The sequence below is a fragment of the Oculina patagonica genome, chromosome 14 (genome assembly GCF_052425735.1).
Source record: "Oculina patagonica isolate OP01 chromosome 14, crgOcupat, whole genome shotgun sequence".
Lineage (NCBI taxonomy): Eukaryota > Metazoa > Cnidaria > Anthozoa > Scleractinia > Oculinidae > Oculina > Oculina patagonica.
The window spans coordinates 14,930,564-14,952,342 of record NC_135771.1 but is presented as its reverse complement, the minus strand read 5'-3'; the positions used below and the strand labels follow the sequence as shown (position 1 = coordinate 14,952,342).

Genomic DNA, 21,779 nt, shown 5'->3' with positions numbered 1-21,779 from the left:
GCCTGAAGTTTGGCGGGCAAATTTAAATACTCGAAACTCCTCGTTTCTTCGACTCTTTGTAAATATACCCACAGTATTTAATAACATCATAATAATCTGCTGTGTGCGAATGCTTTATGTAATTTTTACCACGGTCAGGAAAGCTAGCTTCCTTAAAACGAACGCTCGAATAAGACGAATAACAATTTTGTGTTGGGCCTTTTGCTTATGCGTTGTAAGCAGGCGAGTCCCGTGTTTTTAATGCAGGGTTAATTCACAACTCACCAATTCCGTCTCCTACAAAATCTTCGAACGAAATCGCTCACTACAACTGTGTCAGATTGCTTCCCCTTTGTAAACCTCAATTTGATTGGTTCTGATAGTACCTGAAATCTGAGTGGTGTGACAAACATACTTCACTGACCCACTGACTACAGGGCCCATCACGCCGACTAAGAGCTAAAATATAATTATTATTATTATTATATTATTATTATTTTTATTAAATGCGATGCCTCTCGCAGGTCAGGGCTTTGCCTTTAATAAGCAGGAGTTCAGAGACTCGCTACGCTTACGGTATAATTTGCCCCTAGTCGATCTACCAAGTCTATGTGTGTGTGGGGATAAATTTACTGTAGGCCATGTATGTAATAAATGGCATGCAATGCATGTAAAAGCGATGACGTTACATACGGGGTCTTACATAATTTTTAGGAAAATTGTCAAAAACTTTACGTAAATAAAAGAAGCTGGCCCCTTGTTGGCGATAAAGAATGTTAACCAACTGCAGCTTACATTTTTTAAACCCAAGAAGCAATGTTAGTGATTTTATAAAAAGCATAGTTAGGATCTGATGGAATTAAAACAAATACAGTAGTTATGAATTTACAGGCCAAGGATGCAAGTTAAAAATACATTTTCTTCGTAGATTTGCTCAATTGCACAACAGTAATATTTTATTTTATATTTTAATTTTTTTTAGATTTCCCTATGTTGTCTAAAAAAATGCGTTGACGTTATATTGTAGCGTGACTTCTTATAAACGTCGACATACGATACGCGGGAGTTCAAAGCAGCAAGCGTCAAACAGGTCAAACGGTCTCTTGTTCACAGCGGCCCTGTTTGTTAAGAATTACAAATTTCTTTCTACTAAACCTTATGGCTCCCAGCATATAAAATTTAGTCTCTTTCGTTTATACATTGCAGTGTTCCATTCTAACTGCACGGGAGTATTTTGCTCTTGTGTTTTACGCGGCGATTTCTTGTTAAGTTAAACTTGATTTCTTCCTAAACAACAACAAAACAGAATAAAAGATCCTGCCGATCGGGCGCCTGCATAAAGCGATGACGTCATCAGTTACACGTCATCGCTTAAAAAGGGCGCTTTGTAGCGCAGAGACACGATGGTGTCCGTGATTTATTAACGGCATTCATCAATAAGGTCTGCAACAATGTGGAAATTGAACCACGCCTTCAACCCCTCGACAACGAACGGCTACATTTGAGAAGTGCCGTCACAAGCTCTGAAGCAAGATTAGACATCAAAGCGGGAGGTTTCTGGTCAAGAGGAGTTTCGGCATTTTTTTGTCGGCATGTTACTCCAAGTGTTACCAGAACAAGACAACATCTGAAGTATTCGAGCAAGATGATGAAAAGAAACGCAAGTACCAGCAGCGGGTGCTAGATGTAGAGATGGGGTCATTCAACCTTTAGTGTTTGGAACCAATGGCGGAATGGGAAATGAGTGTCACCGTTTCCTGAAGCATCTTGCAGATAAGATAGCTCAGAAGGACACCGAGCCGCATAACACCGTTATCGCATGGCTCAGGACACAAATCTCTTTTGAACTTTCTGTTCAGCAAAGGTTTCTTTTGTTACTCATTCACGGACAAAAGATAGTTCTCTGGATCTTGGCTATGGTGCATACATATATCATATAATAAATTAAATTATATAACATTTCAAGCGGAGTGTGTGTAACCGAGAGATATAACCGTGGCACTGCTAATAACAAACGGACTACCAGTAACACTACTTGCGGCGATGCAATTATTTCGCTTCGCCATACAATTTTCATAATTTCGATGGCATAAAAAATGGCAGAGGCTGACTTGGATCCTTTAACGACTTTTGCTTAAAAGTAATTAAATATGATAAAAACGCCGAATTTGCACATGGACTTGTTAATCGGCCACAAGGGCGATTCGTGTTTTACCCTTTGGGCGTCGTGGTCGATAGTCTCCTGCCGGCCCAAAACGACGGGGATAGCTTGGGCCTTCTACTGAATGACGAATATCGCAATCGGTTTCATTTCAGTTTTGACAGTAAATCGTTGTTGGCACACTGAGTCGACTTTTGGGCTAATCTGGAATCAGGTTTTCTTCTTTGCTTCGGCGGGAGGACAGAGAAAAAAAGCTTAAGGGGCAAAGTACTGATATTCACCATTGACCATTGGAACTGTGGTTGCTTTGACAAGTTGAAGCTATTTTTGTAAATAAAAGAGGTAACGTCATTCATGTCACGCAATGTTTTTGTGGCAAACTAGACGCTTTGCTGGTTTCTACAAATAGCGGTGTGATCTGGCGGCACATTTTTTGAGGCGGACTCCACTTTAAAACTATTTTTTATTTAACAAGAAGTGTGTCGATTTTCATTTGCGCACAGTTCGCAGTCAAAGTCGCCTGTCACAAAGAGTAGAATGTTTGCACGCATGTTTTGGAAATATTTTAGATTTGGTTAATAAGACACTTTTCAAGACTTCAGCAAAACATTGGCAATGTACAGTATTGGGTGGAACTTGAATGGAATTTTTCACAAGATGGGTAAGGCTATCAATTGAAAAAATGGACTTCAAAATGGAAACTTTGAATAATTAAATGTTATTAAATTGGATGTTGTTTTAATTAAATTTTATGGTGGCTTGGATGCACAATGTCACGGCTTTGAAAGTCTTCAAATAATTCAAAAGGTTCCTTCCTTCCTTCCTTCTGATCTGATTGTTATTTTTCATGTATTAATTATTTAAAAGTGGTTCTCATTGATAAGAAGAAAACGGGTTTTCATTCAACTGCTTGAAGTATATATATCTCAATCTGTCTTAATTTACTAAAGGTGGTTACAGGCTGTTACGAAAATGAATGGGGTTGGGTAATTTTTTTTTAAGGACATGGGAGATTATTTGGCTTACTTTCAATGGAAATGAAGTGCTTTCAATTTTATACTCATGGCTTTAATCCCTTCTACCTACCCCCTCCCCCTATCATTTACTTTTGGTTAGTTTACCCAGGCTCCAACTCGCCATATCTACCGAACTTTGAATTCTAATGGCGCGCGCTGACTTGTAGAACAGAGGTGATCTAGTTTTTCATTTTGCTGTCTAAAGGAAGTTTGCCGGAGGACATCATTAAGTCCTATGAAGGTGGAAGTCTAACGATTTGCAAGTTTTGCGTCGGCTGTTTATATTGTACCTTAGAACAAAGCTTTAACGGGCTGAACTCTTGACTCGGTACAGTTTTGCTAGGTACAAATAACGTTGTGCTTGCTTTAGACAGCAAAGGTCTTCAGCCACATCAACTAGGACTCGGAACTACACTTTAGGGCTGATTTGAAGGCGGTCATGGCGATATTGGGCTTGAACTCTTCCTTGGCTGGAGACTTAGAAAAAATCTGTTGTAATGTCCCGAGGTATTGCTTCCCTTTTTAACGATTTTTTCCACATCCAGGGTATTTATACATTGTGAATAAGATGGAAAGGTTGATAAGAGCGCAGCTGATGGTCGAAAGGAAATCACTTCAAACCCTTATGTGAGTAGAATTCTTTTCATTTGATGATTATTTTGCCGTTTGGCTGAGCTAGCAATCAGAGCGCCCTGATTTGATAGTGAGCAGCAATTCGATATGCGGGGTTTCCGGCCGTGAATTGACATGAACTATGACCGAATGGTCTCGCCGAGTCATGAATTATTTAGTTATTTTAATCCCGAATTCCTTGAAAATGAAGCAATCGTCGATGTAAAATGCTTTCTGATAGTTCATTTTAGACCATGCATGGATTTAGAAAGCTTCAGTCCATCTCTCGCTCTGGCGCTTTAAAAATTTGTTTTCATTTGATGTTATTTCATGTTGTAAACAAGTTAATTAAATTGGTTGAATTCATGATTTGAACAAAATGCCGTAAATGCAGTCTTTTTGGTTCATAAAGAGATTGATTAGAGTAATTCACGTTGAACAGGGTGTCTGTAAAACCCGGAACCCACCCGGAACATCCCGGAACACCCCGGAATACCCCGGAACACCCCCGGAACACCCCCGGAACACCCCGGAACACCCCCGGAACACCCCCGGAACACGTCCGGAACACCATTTTTTTTAAACCCAGATAATAAAAAATTCAAAATGAATTAAAATAAATTAAAATAAATTAAAATAAATTTAGAATAAATGAAGAAAAAAAGAATTACGTTCTCTTGGCTCGTCACGCAATCTTTTTCTCCCGTTGGATCGCGTGACGAGCCAAAAGAAAGTCTCCGTGGGAGGCTAATAGAAAGCTGAACTGGAGCATACTCATATGCTTAAAATTACGCATCCGAAAGAAATTCATATACACGAGGTAGGTACGTAGGGGGGTGGGTTGGCTACACTCAGTACCACATGCGATGATAGAAGTGACAAAAAATTCATTTCTTTTGAGTGGCCAATTAAATCAGCTTTTTAATACGAACTCTATGTAGCTAGTTTTCCTATAAAATTCGAAATATAAAAATATACTCTTCATTTTTTTGTAATGATAATTAAAAATCAAACAAATTGACCTTTTTGTCTCACCACGTGCAAAGTTGACACTCACCTTTCCTCGCGCTTTGGTTTGTCGTCGTTTTCGCTGAAAAGAGATTTAGTGATATTAATAACATTCCAGTGTCAAATTATTCTCGCAATTAAATAAAGCAGACGTTAAACGACAATTTCTCTTATCTTTTAACTAAAAATGTTGTCTGCAAAAGCTCCAATTCCGAATCTTCGGAATCACTCATCTTGCCAATTCGGCAAACGCAAGACCACTGCACCAACCAATTTTATTAGTTAACCAATCAGAAGTATTCTTTTTTGGCCGCAAACGAGATTATCAAAATTTCCCACGGAAAAAAAATTCCTGTGGTTTAAAACATGTAACGCCGGTGTAGTCTGTATTTGGGTACGGTATTTACCGTACCCAAATTCATTGTCACGCAGTATTTTAAAGTTGCCATTCTTCGATCTTGGTGTGGTAGGGTGGGGGGATTACGATAGAAATTAAAGTTGCCATTGATCTTTGTGAAAATTGAATCTGCGCGAACACTTCCATATTCGGCCAAGTATGCTCCAGTTCAGCTTTCTATTAGCCTCCCACGGAGACTTTCTTTTGGCTCGTCACGCGATCCAACGAGAGAAAAAAGATTGCGTGACGAGCCAAGAGAACGTAATTCTTTTTTCTAATTCATTTATTTTAAATTTATTCTAATTTATTTTAATTCATTTTGAATTTTTTATTATCTGGGTTTAAAAAAGATGGTGTTCCGGCGGTGTTCCGGGGTGTTCCGGGGTGTTCCGGGGGTGTTCCGGGGTGTTCCGGAGGTGTTCCGGGGTGTTCCGGTGTGTTCCGGGGTGTTCCGGGTGGGTTCCGGGTTTTACAGACACCCCGTTGAACATGAGCTATAACTAGTCGATTCATTCAAAGCTTCTTGCAAAAATATGTCTTTAGAACTAGAGCTGTGTCAAAATCTTTTGACAGCTTTTATTAAATCAAGAGAGATATAGACGTGAAAATATTGGCTTAATCAAATTACATCGTGCACGAAATATTTTCTATCCTTTTGTCCCTAAGGGAAATTTCCCTTATTCTCTAATTGCTTGGTACAGATTAGTACGTCTACTAACGAAAAACCAAGAAAAAAGGATACTAAAACAGGCAGCAAATGTATACAAACATTGAATGAAAAATGCCGAAAATAGCATTTCCAAGTATCTATTGCTGGTTTTCACTGTCACGCCAGTAACGCTACTGTCACGCGCTACTAAAAAATAAATCCAAAGCTATTGAGTCCAAAAATTAGTATTCCGTACTTGAGTTTTCCGTCAAAATGTTCCACACAAAATTAGAGAGCACAGTATGGAAACGCCATGTTGTAGTCCGTGTGAAGGGGCTCCAACATGGGCGCTGGAAATCAATGAAAACATCTGGCATTTACTTCTGCTATAAAAAGCGATCAGTTCACCTTCATGAACACGTAAATATTCACATAAACACTTCTCGTAAAACCTCAACTGCAGTGGAACCCCGATATAATGATATACCAAGGGAGTAGTAAAATTATATCGTTATTTATACCTAATCGTACCTTTTTGGTACGCTTTGGTAGCATATCAGGCGAGTTTGGTCGAGCCATGGTTCGTATTTTGGCGAGACGCAGTCGAGCCAAAATACCCATGGCGAGACCAAACGAGCCTGATATGCAGCCAAAGCGTACCAAAAAGGTACGATTAGGTATTTACCGTACCCAAATTCAGCCAGAAATCCGGTTATATTTATCGCTCTGTTGAAACCATGCTTGCAAGGTACGTACTGCAAATTGCGTTGACTTGGTCTTCAACACTTTAACCAATTAAGTTCTTCTTCTGCCTTTTTTTCCACTCGTTTGTTAGAGTTTCATTCTCTAAATTTTCAAAATCAAAATTAAGCGAACATTTTGGAAATTCCGACTCCAATTTTTTCAGTCTGAATGTCTCAGTACTCGTCGGCAAACATCGCGCAATTGGCGAGCGCGCTAAAGTTTAGTTTTGGCGGGAAAGTTTTTCTCTTTTTACGACCGCTAAACACCGCTAAATTTAAATTACGAAGTTCTGTTTTATTGGTAAAACCTATTTTCAATTCATCGTACAGTAACACTACTTTACAAGTGACCGTGATATGGTGGCATATCAGGTCAGTGACTTGATATCGTAGGATATCAGGACAGTAGATCGCGCTTCTGATTGGCTACTTGCGAATTTGGGTACGGTAAATCGATGAATCGTTATATCGAGCTCCTGATATAACGATATGGCCGTAAAGTAACCGAAAATATCGTTATATAGGCGTAAACCTAACATATACGTTTTTACAGGATAAAGAGACTTAGAATACAGTATCATTTTCGTATATCATCGTATAAAGCTGTTGTCAGAAACGTTAGAGATTACTCAATCACTGTTACATTATCGTATTAAATTCAATGTTTTGCTTAAATTGGGACTGTGTTTTGATAATATCGTTATATCGGGGAAGATTTTACGTTCGGTCCGCTAAATTCTCATCGTTATATCGGGAATATCATTACATCGAAGATCGTTATATCGGGGTTCTGTCCCATACATTTTACTGTAACTTTTGCCGGGACATAGAATATTCATCGTTATACCGGGAATATCGTTATATCGAGGATCGTTATATCGGGGTTCCACTGTGTTTAGATATTTAAAAATAACAGGATGAGGCATTTTCTTTAAGCATACGTGACAGCCCTCAGGCGGTCATTTTGATGTCGTGTGGCGCGAAACTCCGAAATTCAAAATGTTATATCTTAAAGACGGCGGATGCTATCGAGCTGAAAAACCTACAATAAGATATATATTAAGGACGTCAGGTATCTCGAGATTCTGGATTTTAGAATTATGATGTCGTCATGTGAAAACCAAGAATATTTCCAATTTTTCTTGTGGGGGCAAGGCACCCTAGGGGGCTCGCGCCTTTGGCGCTCGAAAAGTACCCTGCAGCCTACTTTCCAAGTCAGGACGTCTACTTGAAAACTTATTGACAGCCCTGATTTGCAATTGTGAAAGCTTTAACGCTTCTTTATTATATACAGGTAGAGTGAAAGGCTAAGGAGAGGGAAAGGGTGGGAAAATCAACCTCGTTCCCAGGGTCTCTCTCTCCCCGCCCACCAGACCTCGTTCGCGTTCGCTTCACTCATCCCATATATCTATGTATTGAGGTATTTTGTAAATTTTTGGGTCGTTTTGGGGGATGTTTGAGAGGCGATAGTTTTTCTCAAAGGATTAGTAAAATTTAGACAAATAAGAAATATTGAAAATTTAATGTGATTTTAAAATTAGAATTTGAAGCTGGTAGACAACCTGGAGTGCTCTTGCATGGAGGTCAACTGTCCATTTTTTTCTTCAATCCCAAGTCAGTCCTTGAGGCTGATCAAGAGAAATCTCTGGAACTGCCCCAGGAAAGTACGCGAAACGGCCTATACCAGCATCGTCCGGCCCAAATTGGAGTACGCAAGTGCCTCGTGGGACCCACACCACAAAAAAGATATTTCAACCCTGGAGAGAGTTCAAAGAAAAGCTGCCCGCTTTTGCCTTCAAAACTTCAACAAAACAGCTAGCATGACAGACATGTTATCTGATTTGAACAGACATGTTATCTGATTTGAAATGGGACACACTAGAAACAAGACGAAAGAAAAACAGACTGACTCTAATGTACAAACTTAGTCATAATCTAGTAGACATAACTACGGAAGAACACTTAATACCAAACAGTGAAAAAAGAACACGCAATAGCCATGCTTTTGAGTATAGGATGCCAAAAGTATCTAAGGACGTTTTTAAGTTTTCTTTTTTTCCTAGATCAATAACAGAGTGGAACTTACTGCCCGCTGACTTAGTGAATTGCAAGTCATTATCGAGTTTTAAATTAAATTTAGGGAAACATGTAAACAAGTAAAGTAAATTGTAACTAAGAATTTTTATATCTAATTTATGCATATGTACATTTTGTATTTATTTTGTATCTATTTGTATAGTTGATGTGATGTCGTACACGATTTTATCAACTCAATAAATGTAGATGTAGATCCCTTCTTTAACCTCTTAAAATTTCATTTAAATCCAGGTAGGACCCCACCTTAAGGTGGCTGATAATGGGTTTCAGTATTTCCCAGTCCTTATACTTTGGGTCAGTACTACAATTCTTCATCAATTGCTATTACAGTAATGGTATGAAACAAATGTCCAATCAATGGTCAACAAGTTGTGATCATTTTCTTGCCAATAGTAGTTACCCGATAAAGAGTTGTAGTACTGTCTCATCAAAGTGTAATGGCTGGAAAATACCGAAAAGCGTACGGCCTTCAGGTGAAACCCGCCTTAAAGTATTGCTAAGTGTTAAAAATTTATATTTTCTAGTCGTCTAGTTCAATCGTTTATATGTATTGTGCGAAATACATTTATAAATTAAGACCATTTTGTCCTTAAGTAATAATGCAGTCTTGACAACATTCTAGATGTTATGTAATGCACACTAATACAGCTCATGCAAACCGTGTGACTTACGCAAACCCAGTCGGACTGAGTGTTACTTAAGTAACTGCTTCGTGGTGTTTGCTGTACTGAACCCTGCCTTTCAAGTCAAAGCGGATAGTTAATTATTAACCGGCCGATTTTAAGCTTCTCAAGCTTCTTGTTTTTTAATGGTTTGCCCTCCGTTTTCACATAGTTACTAACTATGGTTTTCAAGAATGAAAAACTATGCAAATATTGGCTGATGAAACAAAGAGTTCTTTTCTTTAACTTGTTGGCTATTGTAGAGATATATCTTTCCCATAGAAAACCCAAGGGTAAGATTTGCATAATAAATAACAGTTTGCATTAAAATTTCGAACTGAAACTTCTTGCTTTAAATGAAAGTGAATGCGCCGATTAAAGTGAAGAGGCAATATGTGGTATTGTTTTCTGTCGTAACTTTGTTTTTCTAAGCACTTTGAGCGATTTTAAGTCAATTGATCCTCCTGCTGCATGTTTTATAAAAGCACTTGCAAAGAAAGTAATGCTCGCAAGGTCTAAAATAAATTTGTGACCTCTCATGCGAAAACGTACACTATCGCTTTTCCGTTCCTACACGGGAAACCGTGTACGAGCCGTTCATCATCCGTTCCGAAAAAATTTGCATCCGTGCGCACGGCCAAGGTCATCCGTACCGAAAAAATTACCATCCGTGCGCACGGCTAAGATCATCCGTTCCGAAAAAATTACCATCCGTGCGCACGGCTAAGGTCATCCGTTCCGAAAAAATTTCCATCCGTGCACACGGCTAAGGTCATCCGTTCCGAAAAAATTTCCATCCGTGCGAGTGGCTTGAGTCAACCGTTCAGTAAAAATTACATCCGTGCGAGCGGGAAAGGTCATCCGTTCAGAACTGTACATCTGTGCAAGCGGCTAACGCAAGTTCACGTTGCGAAAATATTATTTTTGTGAACGCAGAATGATGTTGTTCCATTTCATTCAAGATTAGCGAAACAGCGTTTTCTATTCATCGACATTCGCAAGCGAAAAGCGATTGAGACCACTTGATTATAAATAAGCCTGTTGAATGTCGGCATTTTTATATTCAGTTCATCAAAGTGAAAATAAACATTCGCAAGCGAAAAGCGGTTAAAATCGCTCGATTATAAATAAACTTGTTGAATGTCGGCATATTTATATTCAGTTCATCGAAATGAAAATAAACATTCGCAAGCGAAAAGCGATTGAGATCGCTCGATTATAAATAAACCTGTTGAATGTCGGCATTTTTATATTCAGTTCATCGAAGTGAAAATAAACATTCGCAAGCGAAAAGAAAAGAAAAGAAATTCAATTGACAGTGTTGGATTGTGATTTTGTGTACCAATAGTTTGTTTATAATTAACTGCGCTGCGCAGTTCTTGCTCTGCACGGGGTTTATTATTATTAACTGCGCTGCGCAGTTCTTGCTCTGCACGCGGTTTATTATTATTATTATTAACTGCGCTGCGCAGTTCTTGCTCTGCACGGGGTTTTTTAGTTTTGTCGGTGACCAAACGCAGACCTCCACTCGGTCAAGATTGAAGTCACGCGATGTTTAGAAGCTACAAATCAGTAACAAATGGAAACATGTTCTCTTTTTTTGTCTTTACAAAAAATGTTAAGTGTGAAATATTCGATTTTGAAGCGTTTGACTCATGGAAAATGCTAAATTTCGACGCTTTCAAAGAGAAATATAATTCAGCGGGCAAGATTCTGTGAATAAATACCGTTACGTTGGTTTAAAAGAATGTGCTGACATGACAAGTTTCACTTTCGATCGGCTAGACCTCGCGTCACGTAATTTGTCAAAGCTATTATCAGCTCCCTTTCAAATCTTTGCGAATCCTTTGGTCTTTACATAAAAAATACAGTGTGAAGTTTTTTGAAGCGTTTGAATCAAAGAAAATACTAAAATTTCAAGCTTTGAAAGAAAAATACGAGTTAGCGGGCAAGAATTTACATTCATTTACATTACGTTTGTGTCCTGGAATGTGCTGGCGTTGGCAAGTTTCACTTTCACAAGGACGATCGGCAAGAATCACGCAATGCTCTGAAAGCTTTAAATCTGCTTCAAATGGAAACTAAACAAATCCTCTGGTCTTAACCTAGCATGTTAAGTGTGAAATGTTCGACTTTTTAGCGTTATGTATTTTTGGAGTTGTGTCATCTAGAGGATTTCTGAAATCTGAAGGAAAACCACTGAGACAAACATGCCCTGACTTGCAAGGTTGACGTCATTAGTAAAATAATACCCCGGGGAATTCCCATTCAGCAAAAAGCAGCTCTAGTGTTCTTCTTAAATTTGATTTAATTATTTGCTCCAATATTCCATTTTCGGAGCGAGTTATTCAATCTTTAAACGGAAATTCAATACAACACTGGATGCTGATTTAAAAGATTTGTTTGTTTCACGGATCAGGATCGTGGGAATTAAATTTGGCCACCATTAGCATATCAGAAAAATGTTTAATTTCGGATGGAACTAGTCAACTATGAAATGTCACGCAAGGTGTTTTGTTACCATCTTGTTTGTCAGTCGCAACATTGTTCGACACAGGTAAAAGGGATAACGGGAGGGGGTGCATTTTTTGTTCCCCCCACATGGCTCCCCTAAAGTGCTCACGAGACCAGCGCAGTTGTAAGCTCTAAGAGCTCTTGTTATTATTATTAACTGCGCTGCGCAGTTCTTGCTCTGCACGGGGTTTTTAACTGCGCTGCGCAGTTCTTGCTCTGCACGTCCTTTTTTTTTTTTTTTTTTTTTTTTCTCAGTGACCAGACTGATGCCCCCGCTCGGCCAGGCTGGGGTCACGCAAGGTTTAAAAGCTAGAAAACACTTACTAATGGGAAATTTTCAAATGCTTTGGTCTTAATAAGCATGTTAAGCGTAAGATGTCCGATTTTGAAGCGTTTTATTCAAACAAAATTCTAAATTTTCATGCCTCGAAAGAAAAAAATATTTCAGCGGGCCAGAATCTGTGAATAAATACTATTACGTTGGTGTTAAAGAATGTGCTGACATGACAAGTTTCACTTTCGATCGGCTAGACATCGAGTCACGTAATTTAAAGGGAATCCTTTGGTCTTTACTTAACAAATATATTGTGAAGTATTTCTCTCTTAAGTGTAATCTATTTTTTGGCTGTACCATTGAAAGGATTTTTGAGATATGAAGAAAAATTCCCTTCACAAACATGCCCTGACTTGTAACGCTTACGTCATTCGGTAGGCTAGGGAAATTCCCAATACCATTACGTTGTTGTCAAAGAATGTGCTAGTTGACATGACAACTCTCACTTTGACAACTTTGCGTATCCTCTGATCTTTTTCTCCTTTTTTGTCTTTACAAAGACTGTTAAGTGTGAATTATTCGATTTTGAAGCGTTTGACTCATGGAAAATGGTAAATTTCCACGCTTTCAAACAGAAATATAATTTAGCGGGCCAGAAGCTGTGAATAAATACCATTACGTTGGTGTAAAAAAATGTGCTGACATGACAAGTTTCACTTTCGATCGTCTAGAGGTCAAGTCACGTAATGTTTTACAGCGCGACGCGCCTTACCGTGGCCACCCAACAAGTGTGAAGTCACGCGATGTTTAGAAGCTACAAATCAGTAACAAATGGAAATTGTTTCTCTTTTTTTGTCTTTATAAAGTATGTTTAGTGTGAACTATTCGATTTTGAAGCGTTTGGTTCATGGAAAATACTAAATTTCCACGCTTTCAAAGAGAAATATAATTTAGCGGCCCAGAATCTATGAATAAATACCATTACGTTGGTGGAAAAGAATGTGCTGACATGACAAAGCTATCCAGCCACCTTTCAAATCTTTGCAAAGCCATTAATCTTTTCTTACAAAATTCAGTGTGAAGTATTTTGAAGCGTTTGAATCGAAGAAAATACTAAAATTTCACGCTTTAAAAAAATACGCTTAAGCGGGCAAGAATTTACATTTATTTACATTACATTTGTGTCCTCAAATGTACTGGCGTTAGCAAATTTTTACTTTCACAAGGCACTGATCGGCAAGAATCACGCAATGCTCTGAAAGGTTTAAATCTGCCAGAAACGGAAACTAAACAAATCCTCTGGTCTAAACTTAGCATGTTAAGTGTGAAATGTTCGACTTTTTAGCGTTATTTATTTTTGGAGCTGTGTCATCTATAGGATTTCTGAAATCTGATGGAAAACCACTGAGACAAACATGCCCTGACTTGCAAGGGTTACGTCATTGGTAAATTAATTCCCCGGGGAATTCCCATTCAGCAAAACACAGGTCTAGTGTTCTTCTCAAATTTGATTTAATTATTTGCTCCAATATTCCATTTTCGGAGCTGGTTATTCAATCTTTAAACGGTAATTCAAGACAACACTGGATGCTGATTTAAAAGATTTTTTTGTTTCACGGATCAGGATCGTGGGAATTAAATTTGGCCACCATTAGCATATAAGAAAAATGTTTAATTTCGGATGGAACTAGTCAACCATGAAATGTCACGCAAGGTGTTTTCTTACTAGACTGTCCACAGCCCTCTATTTTTTCGTGTTTTTTTTTTTTCGATCGATGAGCGCGCGGTGAGAACGAGAGGCTGTGGACAGTCTATTTTCTTACCATCTTGTTTGTCAGTCGCAACATTGTTCGACGCAGGTAAAGGGGATAAGGGGAGGGGGGTGCATTTTTTGTTCCCCCACATGGCTCGCCTAAAGTGCTCACGAGACCAGCGCAGTTGTAAGCTCTAAGAGCTCTTGTTATTTTTAGTTTTGTCTGTGACCAGACCCAGACATCCACTCGGTCAAGCTTGAAGTCACGCGATGTTTAGAAGCTGCAAATCAGTAACAAATGGAAAAATTTTCTCATTTTTGTCTTTACAAAGAAAGTTGAGCGTGAATTATTTGATTTTGAAGCGTTTGACTCATGGAAAATGCTTAACTTCCACGCTTTCAAAGAGAAATATAATCCCAGGGGGGGGGGGGGGGGGTACTTGCAGTATACATAACGGGGAGGTCCGACGTATTTTTTTGGGTTGAAAATTTACACCCTCGGTATTTTTTTTGGGTCGAGAGATCTGTCATGTATTTTTTTAGCTCTTAAAGTCTGTTTGATTGAATAAATCAGTATCAAGGTGCTAGGTCTTGTACTTTTTGGGATAGAAAATTTTGTTGGTCCAGGTATTTTTTTGGGTGTAAAATTTCAGACTCATGTATTTTTTTGGGTTCGCAATATGAAGCTCCGTCGGACCCCCCCGTCATGTATACTGCAAGTACCCCCCCCTGGGAATATAATTCAGTGGGCCAGAATCTGTGAATAAATACCATTACGTTGGTGTAAAAGAATGTGCTGACAAGACAAGTTTCCGATCGGCTAGACCTTGAGTCACGTAATTTTTCAAAGCTTTTATCAGCTATCTTTCAAATCTTTGCGAATCCTTTGGTCTCTACTTCAAAAATTCAGCGTGAAGTATTTTGAAGCGTTTGGATCAAAGAAAATACTAAAATTTCATGCTTTAAAACCGTTGGCAAGTTTCACTTTCACAAGGCTTTGATGACGATAGGCAAGAAACACGCAATGTTTTGAAAGCTTTAAATCTGCAACAAATGGAAACGGAACAAATCCTTTGGTCTTAAACTAGCATGTTAAGTGTGAAATGTTCGACTTTTTAGCGTTATGTATTTTTGAAGCTGTGTCATCTTGAAGATTTCTGAATCTGAAGGAAAACCACCAGACAAACATGCCCTGACTTGTAAGGCTTACTTCACTGGTAAAATTAAAAAGCCGGGGAATTCCCATTCAGCTAAAAGCAGCTCTAATGTTCTTCTCAAATTTGATTTAATATTTTGCTTCAATATTCCATTTTCGGAGTGAGTTATTCAATCTTTAAACGGAAATTCGATACAACACTGGATGCTGAGTTAGAAGATTTTTTGGTTTCACAGATCAGGATCGTGGAATATTTAATTTGGCCAGCATTAGCATACAAGAAAAATAATTAATTGCGGATGGAACTAGTCAACCATGAAATGTCACACAAGGTGTCTTCTTACCACTTTGTTTGTCATTCGCAACATTGTTTGACGCAGATAAAGGGGATAGTGGGGGAGTGCATTTTTTGTTCCCCCACATGGCTCCCCTAGAGTGGTCACGTGACCAGCGTAGTTTTAAGCTTTAAGAGCTTCTTGTTGAAAATAAGCGAGTGAGCCACGCGAAAGAATGTTTGTTAACAACAAACTGATAACAAGAATTTGTCTGTTGTTATGACAAGTGCAGTCAATCGAATCCAAACAAACTCGTTTCTTTTTCGTTGGTATCTGACTGTTACGTTCCTATATTTTAAAACTAATACGGCGAAAAGCTTAGCGATCGGGCGATGATCTACTCCGACTTCCAGTTTGCAAAAGAAAGCGAAACTCAGTCAGACGTGACGGATGGCATGTCACCGTGGGGCGACAACCGGCGGCGGTAAGTTGGGTTTGTAATTTACCGAATAAATCGTTTCTCTGGAAATACTGAACGTAAAATTACGTTTAAACGCTCATTTTCAAGCTTGTAGAACACATCTCAATAATAAATCAATATAACCTTTCCTAATCTTGCGCGAAACGTTTTTAGATGGAAAGAGATGGAAATGCGAGGTGAGATTTTTTTTAGCGAACACACCGCTTCAAAGAACAAAAGAATACGCACTTACGGGACCATAATTAAGCGTCATTGAGTTCTTTTGAAATGCATTCAAACATATATACTTTTTGGCCATTCTGGGTTCAAGCCGAAGAGATTTAAATTATTAGTGGATTTTCGAAACATTTGGTTGTCAGTTCAAAGTTATTTTTTGTTGTTTTGAGCTTGAAATTTACCGCCGCTAGAATATTTCCGCACCGTCTGCATACCATCACGAATTAATTCTGTCTTTTCGCGTTTGGGCATTTGCTATCTGTTTAAACTTTAGGTTTACCGGTCGGCTCGTTCTCAGCTGTCAGTTCAAAATCTTCATTAGCCGTTCAGCCGTTTGTAGCTACACGTTCACAATATATTTTTTTTTTATAAGCCGTTCCGCCGTTCATCTCTATGCGTTCCGAATAAATTGTAAGCCGTTGAGTAGTTCATAACCGTGCGTTCCAAATTTTTCGACAGCCGTTCGCTGCGAAGGAGACTATTCATAACCGTGCGTTCCAAATTTTTCGACAGCCGTTCAGTAGTTCATAACCGTGCGTTCAGAATAAATTACAAGCCGTTCAGCCGTGCAGTTTCACCCGTTCCACACGGCTTTGTGAGCCGTGCGTTACCCGTTCGGTAGCCGTGTATTTTACCCGTTCGGTATAAAGCCCTTAGTGTACGTTTTCGCGTGAGAGGTCACTTTTTTTTCTCAAAAGTAACCCGGCCGTTAAGTTATAAATAAATATTTGTTTAATCTGATGCCGTTATCAATACCTTGCAGGTCTTGGCAAAGATCAAATCTCTGCTTCGCCGCGTTTTATGGATAAGCTAATAGATGGAATCACAGAAAGGTACCTGAATGAGCTGTAAGACCTCTCTGGACATAGCAAATCCCCAGCAATACAGCACGGGAACTGATATTGTTGAGATTCAGCCGCTTAGAAAGCATACCGAATAACAGACTTGTCCCAAGACACGAGCGTGACTGAAACACCACACAATATTCGGGGGAGCAGTGGAAATGTAAATGACTGTTATTAAAAGAAAAGGATTTTTGATTAGTTACGGTTGAAGCATCCAGAACAATGAATAATTAGTTCCGATAACGGAATAATGAATGACGCATACTTTAAAATGAATATTTTTAAAACAACTATTCACCGAAGTGGAGGTGGCTAGTGGTGGATTTACCGAGCCGCTAGGAGCGGTGAAGTAAATATCCATCACTAGCCACCGACACTGAGGTGAATAGTTGTTTTAGTATATACTAAAACAGTGAGATAATATAGCCCGAAAGGATGATTTTTGACTTGATTTTTTCCCTTCAAAGATTACAATTTTCTCGCGCGCGTTGCTCGGAGGTGAATAGCAAAGGATATTCCAAGTTTCAGTTGCCAATCAGCGCGCGCCAAAAGCGCTATCCACTGTTTTAGTATATACTAATTATATATAATCGGCATCTTTTTAACCGTTTTTTTAACAAAATCTAAAGGCACTCAGTGGTTAAGTTAGAATCGTTAGAACGCAGAGTTATTTTGTTTGGAACGGTCATGCTTTTCTTGCAAACTCCTTATCAAAAGTGGGGTCGATGCTATAAGCCGATGCTATAATTTTGCTATTAGACTACGAGCACACATTTTTCTTAATTGTCTCGTTTCCCTTTGAGCGAGAGATTACCGCGCAAAAACTAAAAGCGACCCCTACTGACCAAGGGTTTTATCTGAGGATAATGAGGAACCAGTTGCAGTCTAATTTGCTTTCCAATTTTTGGTGTTTGATGATCAGGAGTGCTGGCGTTTGTTAGTTGATGAAGGCGAAGCCCAAATCAACTATCACGCATAGAAATCGAGGGCGAATAATCTAAATTGTTGTAGTATTAATCTACTAGCGTTCTATCACGAATGCTGTTTTCTGATTGGCTACGCTACCCACTATCTATTCTGTTGTAGAAAGTGAGTAGCCAAACAGCGTGCGGTTGTCAACAAAATGGCGGCCGCTCCTTCGCGCTTTCGAAGTGTATGTGACGAGGATTTGGAGTATTTACTAGTCGAGGCAATTCTAGAGAAGACAAAAACTGCAGCGAAATATTGAATGAAGATTTTTAACAGTAAGGAAAGGAGTCAAAACAAGAGTTAACTGATTTTATACTTCACCACAACGCAAGGGCATCCTTCCACCAGAAGCAGAACATGTCGCATATTTTGAGTGGATTTGTCTCCGGAGAAGAGCCATCACATCAGACACTAGCTATTCAGAATCGCTCCAATGTTTAGCTCCCAATTTAGGACGAAAATAATTAATCCAGCTGTACTTCTGCCGTGGCACCTCAAGTTAAACAACAGTCAAACACCCATCTTCCACAGTCAAACAGCTTTTATGGTTGCACGTCTCCATTATAAACAACAACTGCGTTTAACTTTTCATAAATTTCTACTTATTGATGTTTTCATGATTTAAAGCTTGGCTTCCAAAGGGCACCTTGCCATCCGTATATCTTTGATCGTCATTTTACAATAAAAACTTAGCTCTTCGTTTCAGTTTCGAGCGATGACGGTTTCAATAAATCTTGAATAAAATGCAACAGCGCACACAGAAGCCAAAGCAATGTGGAGCGGTTGTCAATTATTCGAGCACGGCGTGGCCTATTTTGATCATTATTCAATGAATTCAATCTTGTTTTGTTTTGAACGTCTAGTAGATTAATACTACTACGGGATAGAACGGGGCAGGTAAAAACTGAATGAATAAAAATAATAAAAAATAAGAGTAATAAATAGAAATAGAATATGTTGAGAGTGCATAAATTGAATACATAAGTCAAAATTACTGCTTGCGTTTTCCTTAGAGCAAGAAAGGCATATTTTTCAGGACAGGGAGCTCTGACAATAGCGAATTGAGGAGTTTTTTGCGGTAAAGTTAAAGAGGCGGTTCAAGTTTCTTTGATAATGAAGTTACATAAATTGTTTAAAAAAATGATGAAGGGAGTCGAAAACTTAAACCCGTAAAACTGCTCTCGCACTCTTTTTAAAAATCGCTAAGAAAAAGCCAATAAAGCAATAAGCAATTAAATAATTCAAAAATATGTTCTCCCATTTTATTATATATAGAAAGCCACAAATGCCATAGTTAGCTTAAATATTTACAGTCAAGCCCATAAAATAACAATTACTGAAGACAACACTGATGATGACCTTCGAGTCGAAAACGTTTTGTTTTTAAGAGCTTTAATAACTTTTATCCCTTTTTAGCCTTTTTAAAATTAATTACTGAAGAAATTTGAATACATTTACGACCTGTGACCTCACAAAAGAAGAAGACTAAGACCGTATTTAATACAAACTCACAATATTCCAAATTAATTTTTCAAACCGTTTCCTTTGTACACATTCATGTTCGCAGAGGCACCGATCCTTCTGGTTAGCACAAAGAATCACGATCTCCAGCCGTTTGAAAGTCGGCGATTCACGGACTTCTGTGCAGACTCAGAGATTACTTCACTCAAATCTGATTGGCTGACTATCGAAAATGCGCACTCTGTGCATGCTCATAGAATCTAAACCGACCGGTGGGGCTGACCAATGGGATGGGCAAATAAAGTAGATTGATTTTTTAAAATTACATATGTCCGTTTGAGAAACTCGCTACATATTAACCTAAACCAAACCCGAAAAAAACCTACAACGAAATTCAAAGTAAATGTATATAATATATCATATTTCTTTATGGTGTATACTTTACCGACAGTTGAAACTCGAGCACGAAAAAAAAAAAACTTAACTACTGCAGTCAACTATCTGATCTCATACAGATAATTAAAATCAATTTTATGAAATTACTTCCTTAGCTATAACACATATTCTACTGACCGCAATTGTATCTGGCCCTCCTAGGGAAAAGAAGGAAAACGCCTTCTCTCTCGAAAAAAAAAAACAATATCCGGGTATCGCAACAAACTAGATTTTTTCGATCAATATCTACATGCCACCAATGAAAAGAACTACGTATTCTTGGAAAAAAGTCAACAGAACAAATTTACTTCTCCGACGTACAGGCAAATTCATACCCCGCCGTGGTACAAGGAGGAAGGGGAGAGGGGGTTGACGGTCCCCCATAAGGTTATTGCTCTGTTAATGCACAGCAAAATTGTTTTGCATTGGGTAAAAAGCCTACAGCTAACTCCGCAAGATAACTCTGTTGACTGTGATGACATATCACGTCATAAGACCCGAAATCTTGGATCCGCCATCTTTGATTTCACTATTTCCTTAGAAAGTCAGAAATTAACGGAAATTAATAAAAAACCATGCCAAAATGCTCATGGGATGTAAATTTATACGAATCGTGGTAATTGGCTTTAAAAGACTACCGGAAAAAATAATAAATTATGTCAAAAATGGCGATTTTTCGCCAAACCTACATGTAATCATGACGCTACCATGGCAACGTCAAAAATCATGGACACATAGTTGGCATATCAAAATTTCCGCAAGGGAAAAATAAACAGCAACTGAAAGTTTTAGAATCATAGAGTAATCTCCTTTTTAAAATTACCAAAAAAAAACTCGATGGGGTGGGGTGGTACTTGTGCGTCCGAGAATTAAAATAGATAGTTCACACGTTTTATACTAGGTTTTGAGAGACGGCCATGTTACGAAATATTCCTCCGTCCTTAGCCATAAGTTCAGCTACAGTGTCCAATTCAGCAACCTTTCCGTCTCTCAACACTAAAATCATGTCACAACCCATAACAGTGTTCAGTCTATGAGCTATAGTGATGACTGTGGAACTGCTTAGCTTTTCGTGCACTGCATTCCAAATCGTCCGCTCTGTGTATGGATCCACGTGTGCTGTGGGCTCATCCAATATGACGATCTTACTTTGCTGCAAAAGGGTGCGAGCCAAGCAAAGCAGTTGCCGTTCACCTACACTTAAGTTTCCGCCTCTCTCAGATAACTGATAGTTCAGCTGTCCATCGAGGTTTTCAACAAACTCTTTAAGATCGACGTCCTCTAAGGCATTCCATAGCTTCTCATCTTGGTACTTGTCCAAGGGATCAAGATTCTTCCTCAGCAAACCACTAAAAAGGACTGGTGTTTGGCCGAGAACTGAGATACATCGCCGAGTTTCTTGCAGTTGAATTCCTTTTATACTTACTCCATCGATGAATATGTGCCCTTCGGCCTCAGGCATGCGCAAGAGTGCGGCCACCATTGATGACTTCCCATCTCCAGTTCTTCCCACGATTCCTAGCCTTGTGTTTCCTCTAATGTCAAAACTCAAATTTCTCAGTACTATTGGACCGCCGGGATAGTATCTTAAAGATACATTAGAGAAGCTCACGCCTCCATCGTTTGGCCAGGAATTGGGTGGAAAGACGTCAATCGCGTATCCTGGTTCTGAATCGATGCAGGTATAAGTTTGCACTCTTTCTACTGAGGTCATAAAATTTTCAACTTCTGAAAACTGTCGTACAGCAAACTGGCACTTGTTTATGGTCTCCACGACGTAAACAAGAGCGAAACCAGTTAGACCTGTCAATAAAAAGAATAACAATATAATATAAGACAGTCTTAAACGAGGTTCGTCTGCGAAAGCAAATTCGGCTTTTTAACTTCCAAGTTGTAATTGATAATACCAATTTACGCAAAAACAAACCTACAGCATTTAGTGTAAAAACCACCCCCACCCCCGAAAAAATTGTTTTGTATGTATACCTGGATTTTTGAAAACATAACTAAATCTATCTGAGGACAGCTTTTTAGAATGTTACAAGAGAACAAAGGTTTTCCCCTGCCAAAACTGAG

At 38.8% G+C, this 21,779-nt stretch overlaps 2 protein-coding genes across 5 annotated transcripts in view; both read right to left on the bottom strand.

The window, feature by feature from the left end:
* The window catches only part of LOC144637994 (alanine--glyoxylate aminotransferase 2, mitochondrial-like), a 35,366-nt gene extending 18,361 nt beyond the window's left edge, over positions 1–17,005 (bottom strand). For all 3 annotated transcript variants that reach the window (XM_078497087.1, XM_078497088.1, XM_078497089.1), the window contains exon 1: positions 16,831–17,005. In XM_078497087.1, the coding sequence (XP_078353213.1) occupies positions 16,831–16,924 (94 nt within the window). In that variant the 5' untranslated portion in view covers positions 16,925–17,005. The remainder of the gene's footprint in view (positions 1–16,830) is intronic.
* A 2,745-nt stretch (positions 17,006–19,750) lies between these two features.
* Positions 19,751–21,779, bottom strand: part of LOC144637978 (ATP-binding cassette sub-family C member 4-like) — a 38,839-nt gene continuing 36,810 nt past the window's right edge. For both annotated transcript variants that reach the window (XM_078497069.1, XM_078497071.1), the window contains exon 7: positions 19,751–21,506. In XM_078497069.1, coding sequence (XP_078353195.1) covers positions 20,596–21,506 — 911 coding nt within the window. In that variant the 3' untranslated portion in view covers positions 19,751–20,595. The remainder of the gene's footprint in view (positions 21,507–21,779) is intronic.